Here is a 13,282-nt window from a genome sequence, read left to right on the forward strand (position 1 = left end):
GTAAATAGAAATTTTCTGCATCAAGGAATGGTTTGATGTTTAAAAAAATATTTGTAATCATCATTCAGCCCTTATACAACATAAACCGTCTTTATAATTTTTCTGTTGTGTTGCCTGGTATTCTCTTTAGAATATAACATTTAAGCAGAACTTGAGACATCTTTCCTCTGTCAACACAGGCATGGCATCTTAATAATACCACAGAATTTGGTTTGAAATTAAACTAAACTGCCTGGTATTTAAATCAGGGGCAGAGTGGCATCTTTCAAAATAGCTAAGTTCAGAGTCGATTTAAAATAAATGATTGATAAACCAAAATGTAACCTTTTTTAAAAAAAGAAGTAGATTTTTAAAATTTTCATGAGAACATCAACTCTCAGCTCTCCATGGCTGTAGGAATAAAGAAAAACAGAAAATACAAATTGATACATAATTCCAAATGCTTATTGTACACACCATTTTCATACTCAATTGTACTGCACTGAATAGTACAGTGAAATAGATATTAGACAGAAATATTAGATAGGACTTTTTCACTCCACATGACCATCTACCAGAATAAACATTGAAATATCTAAGGCAAGAGAGATCTGTATTGAGCTCTTGAGTATTTGAAATGACAATGCAAGATGAGTGAAAGTAGTTGTGGGGTGATGTCTAGAGTATACAGGGAAATGTATATACAAGTATATATGTGATATTATATATATAATATTATTATATATTAATAATATTATGATATTATATATATATTATATATATAGTCTTGCTTTGGGGCATATTTGATGGTTAATTATTTATCCCAAACTTTGGTTTGATGAAGAACTGAAATTGTAGCTTGAAAATGTGCTTCCCTATGGAAGTTTGAAAATGTCAGCCCAAAAGAGCAGGATTTGACAGATTTGATCTAAAGTTCCCATCACATAGAAATATTTTACCAGATTATTACAAACCCACTTGGTAAAAACGATTTCCATAACCTTATTTTCTACTTATAAATTAGCACCAATTAACCAATTAGAATATTAACATTCTTTATGTAGATTCTTTATGGAAATAAGTCTGACAAGCCCTCTTATGTGTAACTCTAAAATTGGTTCTGTTAATTAATATTTTCATTTAATTCCGTCTTACTGAGTGAGAATGGAACCTTGCCCAGAAGCAAACAAAAGCACCTTTCTGCTAGAGATCATTCTCCCTTCCTTCTAGACAGAAAAAGCATATTTTAATATTTGTAATTCTTAGAAAACATTTAGATTCCTAGGTTCTCAACTAATATAAAATTAGAAGAAAAAAATTTGGTCCACTAATCTGATGAATGTACATGATGACTTAGCTTGCTGAACTCTGGATTAGACCCTGGAAAGGTGAAAAAAATGAATACTAAATAAGAAGGAAAGCAAACAAGTAAACATATTATATTCTGGTGTAGAAATATTAATTCTATACGTTTGTGGAAGAGCAACACCAAACAGCCTCAGAGCCTTGTGGCTTGTGTGGATCATGACCTTTGTGGACAACCCAATGACAAACCGTAGCTGGTTGTCAAGAAGTGTCGATTGCAGAACGTCCGTAATCACCCCAGAGTGATCAGTGACTTTGAATGGCCAGCTTGGAATGAGCCTGAACAAAATTGTAATGTGGGATATAACACAGCCTAGGCAGTGACAGCTCTCATTGATAAATCAATGGTGTTTTAGATTTAGGCAAAGAAACTACAATTATGTCTCCTTGTGCTGGTTTCCACAATCCAAAATAAACTGAAACCAATTTTGTGATTTTTCTGAAAGGTCAAAGGAAAAAGTCCAATATAAAATTATAAGGAGGGGCGCCTGGGTGGCTCAGTGGGTTAAGCCTCTGCCTTTGGCTCAGGTCATGATCCCAGAGTCCTGGGATTGAGCCCCACATGAGGCTCTCTGCTCGGCAGGGAGCCTGCTTCCCCCTCTTTCTCTGCCTGCCTCTCTGCCTGCTTGTGACCTCTCTCTCTCTCTGTCAAATAAATAAATTAAATCTTTAAAAAATTATAAGGAAATAGTGAAATGTCTAGATAGATGGCTAAGAGAGAAACTTAATGATAATTATGTGAATGATATTCATTCTGAAATGGAAATCGTCTCCAGAAAAGAGGTAACCTCTTTTACCTATTGTGATCTACTGAGTTTATATATTACCATATTTTCACATACCTAAATGAAGTTCATTTTAATACAGTATGGACACTGACTCACTCTACTAAGTGATCATATGATTAAACTTTGCTTAAAAGTCCTTAATTGTTCTCCCTTAATGCCAGTTTCTCAGTTTTATGGGTTAGAAAGTATGTTATTCATGGCATATGCTAGGCACTTAATAAATGGTAGTTAAGGTAATGTAAGTTAATCAATTACAGATTTTACCAGAAATGTTTTATGTAAGGATATTGAAGATAGAATCCAGTACCTTATCAGAATATTTTTGTATACACTGAAACACCATAATGGGAAATTAATATACTACAGAATCATACAATAGTCCTTCTCAGTTCCAAAGACATAATGGCAAATTAGTTTAACCATCAGCAAAGTGCTTTTTTATGTGACTTTTTTTGCCAGTACCATCACATGTAGAATGCAGAGTTAAGTTTCTGCTATCTTTAGCCCAAGAGTTATCATGTAATGTTAATTATGGGAACTTTTTTCACAAAAATAGTTAACACGGAATAGTATTAAGTAAATAACTTGTTTCTTAAAGTCTTGAATTCTACAAATATCTCTTGGACGTGCTAAGAAGTGTGGTAGAAAGGGAATGGCGTGGAAGTGAAGGCTATGAGATTTGTATTTTATTTTTAACTTGCTGTCATCTGACCTTGTGATCTTGGACATAATTTTAAAAAAATCGTTGGGCTCTACTTTTCTTGACTTAAAAATGAGTGAGTTGGACTTGGTAATCTCAAAATTTTCTGCCCATTCTAATGATCCACCTTAAAAACATCCTAGAACTATCTGACCAACATATCAGAAAAACACCTGACCAGACTGAATTCCAAAGTAAATTCTCATTCTCTTCGTAGGTCGAAAAGCCTTTCCTCAGTTGTGAAGGTAACATAACATACAAAACAGAATTGCTTGTTATATTTGATGGTCTTAAGGGTTATAAGCCTTAGGAATGACTGCAGTCTAGAATGTTCTTGAGTATTCTATTTTGCTTTTTATTGAATATATAAATATTTTGATTACTTCTGTCTGAGCATGCGCTCTGATGCCTAGTTCAGAATCACAGATTGAAGCTTCTGGGGGTGGAGATTTCCTGCTGAGACTGTGCCCTCCGAAGTACTCTCTGAGGCATTGGTGTCTTCCTACTTTTATTTTCTAGTTGCACATATTTAACCCAGTTAAGACTTTTTGATGACGATAAGTTATTTATTAAGTGTTTTTGTATATACTGAGGACCACAGAGAAACCACTGTGTAAAACCAGTTTATATACTCTGCTCCCATTCTAGCTGCTTCTAAGAGTTACCACAGGGAGGCTGATGTTTAGCAAAATTGTCACTTTTGCTTAGGTCAACCAGTAAGTCTTAAATCTGCCTTCCAAAATCATTTCATTTTTTTCTTTGCAGAAATCAGGATAAAAAGCTTTGACTCTGGAGTTTCTCTTCCTTTTTCAGACTCTCTTTGATGCAATCAAATAAAATGTAGCACTGCCTGGCATATATTTTTTTTACCTAGCGGATTGCCGTGAGGATTCTAAAACAGAGACAGCAAATGCATTTCATCTCATCTGCCAGTTATAACCCATTACAGTGGCTGCCTGGATGATAGCATTGAGAAGGATTAGTAATGCCTGTCAAGGATGTGGAACTGGGAAATCGGGACATACATCCCAGTTGTTTGTCAACTCTATTCTTGATCCTAGCTGGTGCTAAAATCCACAAATCGTATTTAGGAAAATGAAAGACTTACATAAATTTTAAGAATATGTGGGCCATAAACATGTAATTAAGAACCTAACTGTCATTCTGCACCTCCAAGCGTGATGGCAAAATGGCTCTGTGTAGTCTTTGGCCGTCTAATCAAAACAGATGCTTGATACAAGCACTAAGCGTGCACTTCTGATTTTTTTTTAATTGTCACACTCCTGGACACCAGGACTGTGTTGAATAGTTCAACGGAAATTGACGGCTGGAATGATTCTTCACCACGTTTCAGAAAGAGCCAACCACAACTTTGGAATGATTAATGTCTAAGCAATGATGCTGGATACGACACAATGATGCAAAGACAGATTTTTCCAAAACAGCTTAGACACTGTGGTGAGTTGTTACAACACGGATGGTTCAGAATCACAGTATCAGCTCCTAAGAGAGACATCTGAAAAAGAGAATAATTTGTTTTTACCTCATTGGAAACACCAGAAGAATGATCTTGAACATAGTCCAGAGCCTTTTTAGGGGGCTGGGTGTAGATGCACCACAGAAGCAGAAGGTGTAGAGATGGAATGGAGGAGAGTCAATGGCAGCAAGGAATGGACATGTGGAAAAGGTGACAACAGTTAGAAACTGAGTGCTGACAGCGTCAGACACACATAAAGAGCGCACGAATGGAGCCAAACGGGGGTGGCCTAGGAGGAAGAGTGCAGTGTTCGTAAATATTCTCAAGCACTGGGTAAAATCACTAGCGATGGGATTAGTATATTTATAAACTCATTTGGTCACATCAACATGAGCACTCGTGGTCTCTAGCCACAAAGGAAGCCAAGTTACATTAAAGAGACATTAAAGGCACAGGTAGAGAGCATGCTGGTGAGTTTCCATGTGGGGCCGAACATGATTATAGACAAATGCTGATAGTTTAGGCTCAGAACAGAAATTCATCTAGTCCCTACAAACCAGGTAATCAGTAATATCAATACATACAAAATAAAGCCAGAGGATTTTTTTCTCTAAAATAAAATGCATTTATATGAATACTTATAGAAATAAGGGGGAAAATGAGAGAAAACGCTTTTCCTATTAGGTATAAAAAGTCTAGGAAAAATTCTTTGGTTTATATTCCTTTACAGTCACTTTTGATCCAGTTCAATAAGAGGAAACCTAACCAAGTGTCCTTTGCATTTTAATGGATGACAGGGACAACTATAACCACTCAGTAACCAATAAATATACGGTCAGTTTAGGAGTCTATAAATCAGTATCTGATACGGTAAAAGAAAGATCTTCAATAAAGTTCTGATCTTCAATAAAGTTCTGTGCAATGGAATTGTTCTGTTCTTTAAAAATTTTAAAATTCAGGAACATCAGTAAGACTTAAAAAAAATACCTAAATGATGCCTATCAAACGTATAGCTATTGGTAGATAGAGATCCCCAATGAAACTTTTAATAAAGGAAACTGTCATTTAGGGCTGGTGTTGACTCTTTTTCCCAAGTACACTAAGCAATTCTCGTTAGGCCCACCTTTGGTGGGGGTCTGGGGCCAAGATGTTTCACTAATATGAAACTAGAAATCAAGGTTCACAGGATTTCTTTATTTTTTCTCTTTCCTTATATCCCTAAGAGTAAAGGAGATATTTTATAGAGGTATTTCTAATACTGACAGTATAGTACTGAAGGAATTGGCCAGAGATTTTTGGTGTGTTCAATAAGCCTGGGGTTTTAACTTCTGACTCTACCACTTGCTAGCCTGTGCAAAGTACTTGTCCTCTCTGGTCTCTGGTTTCTTCTTATTGGAAAAGCCTCCAGAGAACTGAGATAAAGAGCTCAGAACCCAGCACTCGCCAGTGCTTGGTAGTTCTTCAGCAAATGGGAGCTATAATAATAGTAATTATTTTCATAGATGTCACTCTATTTCTTCTGATTGAACTAGACCAAAATGGACTCTAAGCAAATATAAATCTTCTATAAACCTCTAACAATTGCCTGAATATTCTAGGACAGAAACTATCTCAGCGTTATGAATTTGTTTAGATATGATCTTCCTAATGCATGAGGCACGGTAGAGACAAAGCACATAGGAAGGGTCTGAGCAGGGTTAACCATTTGGTACAGAAGCGGATGAGGGCTCAGCCGCACCCAATTTGTCTAAACAATACATTTGACTTTTGTTTTGTAAATGACACCTATCTCTTCTGGTAATGGTATTTTTCATCAATCAAACAACATTCTCCTAATTTTCTTATATTAATAGTCTAGCCTCACTTACCGGGCGTCCAAACTCCAGTTCTGAAAAGAATTTATACCAGGGCTCATTTTCTAAATCTATGTCATCTGGATTTATGCGATCAGTCTGGAGCAGATGTGAAGGAAAAAGGGAAGGAAGAGGCACACTGAGCTGAGTGAGGGAAACGCCGTGTGGTATGAAAAACACGCACGCGCATTTGCACGCAAACATGCACCAACTCTCATCCCACAAATCTTAGCAGGAGAGAACAAAGGATGTAAAGTAAAATGAGTAAAATTAGGATATGAAGATGAGCTTCGATGGCATTACCTAGGCCCCTAGTCAATTCCTCTGTCCATCTCTGGCTTTTTTTTTTTTTTTGAATTTGCAGAAATACGAAAAACACTGTGACGGCCAGAAGGAACATGGATAGCATCCCAGAACTAGGCTAATGTTAGCCGATTCAAGTTAAAATAGACTCAACTTAGTCACCAAGTAGTTGATCTGGGGGAGTCGCTCCACCGCCCCTGTCCTCACTGATCCCAGCATGTAAGGCTGCGTTCCGCAGGCAGCTGGCTTGGGTGCAGGTATGTGGAGAGCGTGGCGGAGAGGGGGAGGGAGAAGATGGGAACAGAAGTGGGGGGAGGGGTGAAAGGTGCTGGGGGGCTGTTAGGGGTCGACTGGCATGAAGAACCTGGGGTCTAGTTGAGAAAGTAAGGGGCAGCAAGGTGGAGTCAGCTAGGGCCAGGCTGTCCCCTTAGCCTCTGGAAAGCAAGGGCTACCCCTGATTTTCCCGAAGGGCATTAGAAAAGGTAATGAAGGAAGGAGCTCACCAAGGTGGGGGAAAGAGTCGGGGTGCACGGGCTTGGTATGGGGAGGCCAGTCCTGGGCGAAGGGGAGGGGCTACCCGTTACTTCTCCGTCTCTTGAAACAGAAAGAGGCTTCCGGCCGGGTTCTTTTGGAACAGGTGTCAGAGTTGTTGGGAGAGGGGGCTGTAAGAAAGGGGTGAAGGAAACACTGATTCATTAGATGGAGCTTCTTGATGGGACGAAGAGGACACCAGTGAGCAGGAGGAAATGTTTCAGAAAAGTTAAGGTGCCCCTGGGGAGACCCAGATAACTTAGAGTATGGTCTGGACCCCTGAAAAGATGTGAAGACAAGGAGCCTCCTAGAAAGTGAGGCATGATGACATTTTTATGAGCTACCACCCCAAGAATCTCCTTCTCCTGTCTACCTTCAGCTGGAGAAATGGATCTGGAGGTGGTTGGGTTTCCACACTACTGTAGCTGGCTAAGTGTGGGGAGAATCGCACTCTGGTTTGGTTGACACTGTGATTCAGGGAAGAAGCCAATTTTCATAGTTGACTTGCTCCCCTCTGGTGGTGTTTCTGAGTATTGTGAAAACTAGGAGTGTTAATATAAACAGCTTGAGAAAGTACATACAATTGCTTTAGTAGTGGAAAATCCAGACATGGAACATTTACTTTATCAACAATATCCTGAATGCTTTTACATAATATACGCCTGATCAGACTGATTCATACTATTGACTTAATATTAAATGAAGATGCTTAAAGTACCACATGTGGGTTATTACTTCTTTAACCATTATTTGCATGGCACTAATTAAACATGGTGTAGCTGGACAGTGATATTTTAAGCCAGGAAAAAAATATATATATATCTCAGTTCCCTAAAAGCCATTTACCTTGTCCAGGAGAGGACATAATCTTCATACTATCGAGGGTTTTGAGATAGCAGTCCCTATTCAAACAAAACCCATTATTTTGACATTAGCTTGTCCAAGTGTTTTATTGCCTTTTTGAATTCCCAATCGTTTTGTTAATAGGATAGAGTCTGTGTGCAAGAATCAATTATATCCAGAGTATTTTTAGAGATGAGCTTTTTATTTCAATATTTTATAATAGGAGATTATCATGGTAGCTACAGACAGCGATAGGAAAATTTGAGGCATCATAACAAAATAGTGAAAGGGCCTAAGTTATCCAAGAGATGTGATGATCATAATGATAAAGACCTTGAGTAATTCTGGGGGATGTTTATGTGGAATGGTGAGTGATAAAAGCCGAATTCAGTCATGTGTTTCTACAGTATTTGTAATGATATTGTGAAGCCTGTGTTTGGATGAACACAGGAAGAAAACACAATTTACCAAAAACAAAACAAAACAGCAACAACAAAAACAACTCACAATGGCATTCTGGTATTGAGATGGTTCTTTTCCTTCTTTTAAAATCTTATTTTGCATATATAATGGAGTACTATGCAGCCATCAAAAGAAATGAAATCTTGCCTTTTGCAACGACGTAGATGGAACTAGAGGGTATTAGGCTGAGCGAATAAGTCAGTCAGAGAAAGACATTATCATATGATCTCCCCGGTATGAAGAATTTGAGAGGCAATGTGGGGGATTGGGGGGGTAGGGAAGGAAAAACGGAAACAAGATGGGATCGGGAGGGAGACAAACCATAAGAGACTCTTAATCTCACAAAACAAACTGAGGGTTGCTGGGGGGAGTGGGGTAGGGAGAGGGTGGTGGGGTGATGGACATTGGGGAGGGTATGTGCTACGGTGAGTGCTGTGAAGAGTGTAAACCTGGCGATTCACTGACCTGTACCCCTGGGGTTAATAATATATTCTATGTTAATAAAAAATGAAATCTAACTTTGCTTTACTACCATAATGTTGTGGAGAATATCCTGTAATTACTATGGTAAAGATTGCAGAAAACCTGATTCAATTTATAATTGATTCTATAGTGCAGAGTACTAATTGAGATTTTGATCTTAGCTAAAATGCAGTTTTCCTCCTGTTATTTAGATAATGGCTATAGAATACGAATATTTTATGGAGTAGTTCTACTGGAGCTGAATTTTTAGAGTAATTGACATTAGAGGGAATTTTCTTTTTTTTTCTTTTTAAAATTTTTTTCAAAGATTTTTGTTTACTTATTACAGAAAGCACGTGCAAGCTGGGGGGAGGGGTAGAGGGCGCAGACTCACCGCTGAAGTTAGACTCAATCCCAGGACCCTGAGAACGTGACCAAGCCAAAGGCAGCCACTTAACGGACTGAGCCACCCAAGCACCCTGACATTGGAAAGAATTTTCTAGTAGTTTTTGTTCTGTCTATAGAGGCCTAGTACTTCTTCCACAAGAAAACAAATCTTTGATTCTTTCAAATCTCCTTGCTTTTAATATTATAAACTTAATAATATTACCAATTCTTGATTTTATGATTCTGGTTTCACATTTAGCATTTTGTTTTGCTAAAGGGAGATAGAAATTTCTCTTGGAGTAAACAAATTTGTTTAAAAAACATTTTGAACAGCAGAGGGCAGCAAATTTACTAAAAAAATAAGTATATTTACCAGTGGTTACAACTTCATTTTAACTTTCACCTTAAGAAAATACATAACAAACAGATACATGAAATCCTGATGTATAGAAGTATATTTCTATGATAGAATGTGGAAAAGGAAGACTATCTACCATCTTGCACCATAGCTTTGAATGACAGTTTTTAATTATGATTTTTTAGGTTAAAAATTTAATGTAGAGTCTCAGATTCTAGTGTCATCTAGAATCCATCCAGTAGAGAGAATGACCCAAACAATGATCATTGATAATTATCTATAATGTTGGAACTTAATGAGAGGCATACTTTTGAGTATAGCTTTTATGGTAGAGAGATGCAAGTGGCAGAACTAGAATTTTCTTTTCACTGTGGTTGACCTATTGAATTGCCTTAGTTATGCAACAATGATATGTATTATGTAGCAATCTAGATCCCTGCTAAGGTATACAGAAACCTCACAAAAGTCAGTGGTAGATAGACACATGGTCCGCCAACAGTCATATATACACACTCAGAATCTCACTAAATCAACACTTTCCATGCAAAACTTGAAAGTTCCTTTGAGTTGTTTGACACCGATGTGAACACTGGGAAACTTAGGAAGCCTGATCATGTGTTACTCTAATTGCTCATAAAAACAACCAAAAAAAGCAGATACACTGTTGCACATTTTTCTGATCTTTTTTGTTCTCTTCTTACTTTGAAAAACCTAGCAAATCTGTGCTGAAAACAAATGTGTTTCAGTGCAAGAGGAAGCATTTAAGAAAATCTAAAACTATAAATCGGACGGATTCTTTTTAAAAGACAATCAAGGGTGAGCCGTTCTTAAAGTTTTTATGTTTTCTACAATTTCAAAGCATTTAGTTGCTTTTGAGGTTACAGAAATTCTACTTTTCTCCATATTCTCATTGTAGACATGTAATTTCTGTATGTGTTTCCAAACAAAAAGAAGTGTTCACATAACTTAGTTCTTAAAAATTTATGCTCATTAGATTTTAAAGCTTTAATGGTATTCACCACTGTGTTTTATATTTATTCTGGTTCCGCAGTAAATGATACATGTATTGAGAGTTGGATTCAAAACCACCAGATGAAACTCCCCCAATTTTTATACATTAAGCTTTGACGATCATCATGGATAAGGAAGTATAAATTCACTGCGGGTTTAAATTGCATTTCAGCTCTGTTTTCGGTGATTATTTCTTTCTGCTTTTATCATTATGTACTGGCTTAGTTACTGTAAAGAAAGGTAATGTCTTCCTATTGTTTTCATTTTACCACATGCAGAGAGATCCTGAATATGTGCTTACTTTGATTTGATTTAATTTAATGTAATTTAATTTTGGCTCACCTATAAATATATCCAATCCAGATGGGATGTAAAGTTTCTATTAATATAATCTCAGCAGAGAGTTTGTGTGATTGCTTCACGGACTACATGTGGTTCAAGTCCATTAATGGTAAATTCCTGGTAATTGCGAAGTACTTTTGTAGATCAAAGATTAGGCCCCTTTAATCAATGTTTTCAAACTTACAGTCAAATGAACATCTACAGCTTTCAAGAAACTGCACTGACCTTTACTTTCCTGCTAAAACCAGAAACACTTCTACCATTGATTCCTAAGGAAGAAGGGCATCCCTTTGGCCAGAGTCTGGGGGAGGACTTTTATTCAAGCGGTTTGGCCCCCTCTGCCCACTGTGTATTTCAGGGAATCAGGGGATTAGGGAACCACAGTTACTAATAGCCGTGTGTCAGATCCCCTTTGTGTACTTTGATGGACACCCACGTTGCCGTTTGTTGCTAGGAAAGTATAGACTTTATAGATGAGCCACAGAACAGGGATCAACCCTCATCGGTTTTACCCACTAACCACAAGGGTAAAACCTATATTCATTCATTCAGTTATTAGTCCGATGGCTATTCACCGAACACCTACCATGTGCCAGGCATTGTGCTGGATGCTGGGGATACAACGCGTGCACTAGACACGGTCCCTGCCTTCAAGGTGCTTAACATCTAATGAGGGACACAGACAAGTCAACAGGCCGTTAGAATTCAGGGTGTCAGGAGGAAATGCCCATTGCTATAGGCACACAGTAAGGGAGTTTTACTTCCCATCCCCGTCCCCAGATGTTAGCCATGGTGCCCTGGGGAAAAAGAGACAAGGCCACAGGTGAGATGGGACGGAGAGAGAGCTTTCCTGGCAGAGGACGGGCCTGTACAAAAGTCCAGAAGGCAGGCATTGAAGGCTGTCTGTCTAGCTGGCTCACGGCGAGTTGGCAGGAAGAGCAGGAAGAGACACGAGGCCGGAGAGGTCCGCAGGGGCCAGACCACAAGGTTTTTTGGCAATTACATGAAGAAATTTGGGTTTTGCTCTCAGGGCACTTGAGGAGCATTAGGGAGCATAACTGGGTAGCTGTCCCTCTCATGCGGCAACGGGCACACTGTGACCAGCAGAGAGGAGGGGCCGGGGGAGGACTTTGAGAACTTTGAGAGAGCGCGGGGAGGCCAGGGTGATGCCTGGAGAGACTGGGCAGATGATGGGGTCATCTAAGAATTCAAAAGAGCAACAGAAAATTACCGAGCGTTTTGTATAATTTACAAAAACTAAATAGGAAAAGAGCAAAGGAATGCTCACAAACCGTTTGGGAGTAAAAAGACAGGAGAGCGCATTCCTTTGAAATCCTCAAGTTTTGTTCATTTGCTACTATACCACGATCATTTAGCAAATCTGCTCTTCATCTCCTACACCTTGTGGATTAAAGATGCTCCCGGATCCTAAGGAAACCACAGCAGTCTCTGCGATATCACTGTGCAGTTAGACTTTTGTCTTTTTTTTTTTTTTTTCTGCTTTAGGGAGGCAATGAGAATGAATTCAGGGTGACAAGAAAAAAAGAGGATAGCCTGTTCCTAGAATAAAAAAAGGCCAGGCCAAAATGACATAGATGACTAGCCCAAATCCTTTTGCATAGCGCTGGCCCCCTGCAAAATTGCTCAGGAGGAATAAAAATGTTGGTTCTTTCAGTTTCTCCATATGACACCCATTCTCATTTCTTTCCGGGTTTCGTGGTTCCTTCCACTTCTTTTTGCCTGTGGCTGCAGAGCCCTGTCCATACCCAAATCTCCAGCAATGCCATGCTCCCAGAGCTTTCTCTCCTTCTTAGAATACAAGTCTAGCTTCGCATACTCATTGAATGAAAGAGTCAGAGCTCCTCAAGGTGGAGACTATGTCTTGGTCACTACTGTGTCCCAGCACCGAATACAACATCAGGCACATAGTTGGTGCTCAGTAAATGTTACTGAATGACTCAATAATGGAAATATCCTGGTGAGGGAGCTTCTAAAACCCATCCTGTTTCCCGAGACCACAGCTACTAAAGCGTTCAGTACAATCACAGCGTTCTTATAAATTGTCAGGAAGATCACCAATGATCATTTAATTATTTACATTTAAATCTGAGGCTCATTATGTTGCAGAATTATTTGCTATTTTCAGTTTTTTGCAATGGTAACGTCATGGTTCACTCAATTCTCAGACTAGAAATTTCAAAGGATGATATGCAATTGTACAAGCCGGTAAACGAATTCAAAGTTTGCACTAAGCCTTCAAACTAGTGATGTTCCTTTTTTTTTTTTTCTTTCAGTTTTTCTGGTGAAGTTCTGTTACTCTAAAAGATAAGAGTTATTTGAAGGAAGGCAAAGAAAGCTTACATACACGTTATGTTTGAATTGTGTGATTATAAGGTTTTGGAACATATTTCTGAAGAACAT

The 13,282-nt window shown here is 38.4% G+C and overlaps 1 protein-coding gene across 18 annotated transcripts in view; it reads right to left on the reverse strand.

The window, feature by feature from the left end:
* The window catches only part of SORBS2 (sorbin and SH3 domain containing 2), a 208,996-nt gene that overhangs the window by 40,175 nt on the left and 155,539 nt on the right, over positions 1-13,282 (reverse strand). For 14 of the 18 annotated variants that reach the window (XM_059384281.1, XM_059384266.1, XM_059384263.1 and 11 more), the window contains 3 exons: positions 6,969-7,127; positions 6,178-6,261; positions 4,376-4,432 (listed from right to left, as the gene is read on the reverse strand). The exons of 2 other annotated variants lie outside the window; for them this stretch is intronic. In XM_059384281.1, coding sequence (XP_059240264.1) covers positions 4,376-4,432; positions 6,178-6,261; positions 6,969-7,127 — 300 coding nt within the window. The remainder of the gene's footprint in view (positions 1-4,375; positions 4,433-6,177; positions 6,262-6,968; positions 7,128-13,282) is intronic. 2 more of the 18 variants (XM_059384269.1, XM_059384278.1) reach the window with 2 other exon arrangements.

The sequence above is a fragment of the Mustela nigripes genome, chromosome 18, assembly GCF_022355385.1.
Source record: "Mustela nigripes isolate SB6536 chromosome 18, MUSNIG.SB6536, whole genome shotgun sequence".
Classification (NCBI taxonomy): Eukaryota; Metazoa; Chordata; class Mammalia; order Carnivora; family Mustelidae; genus Mustela; species Mustela nigripes.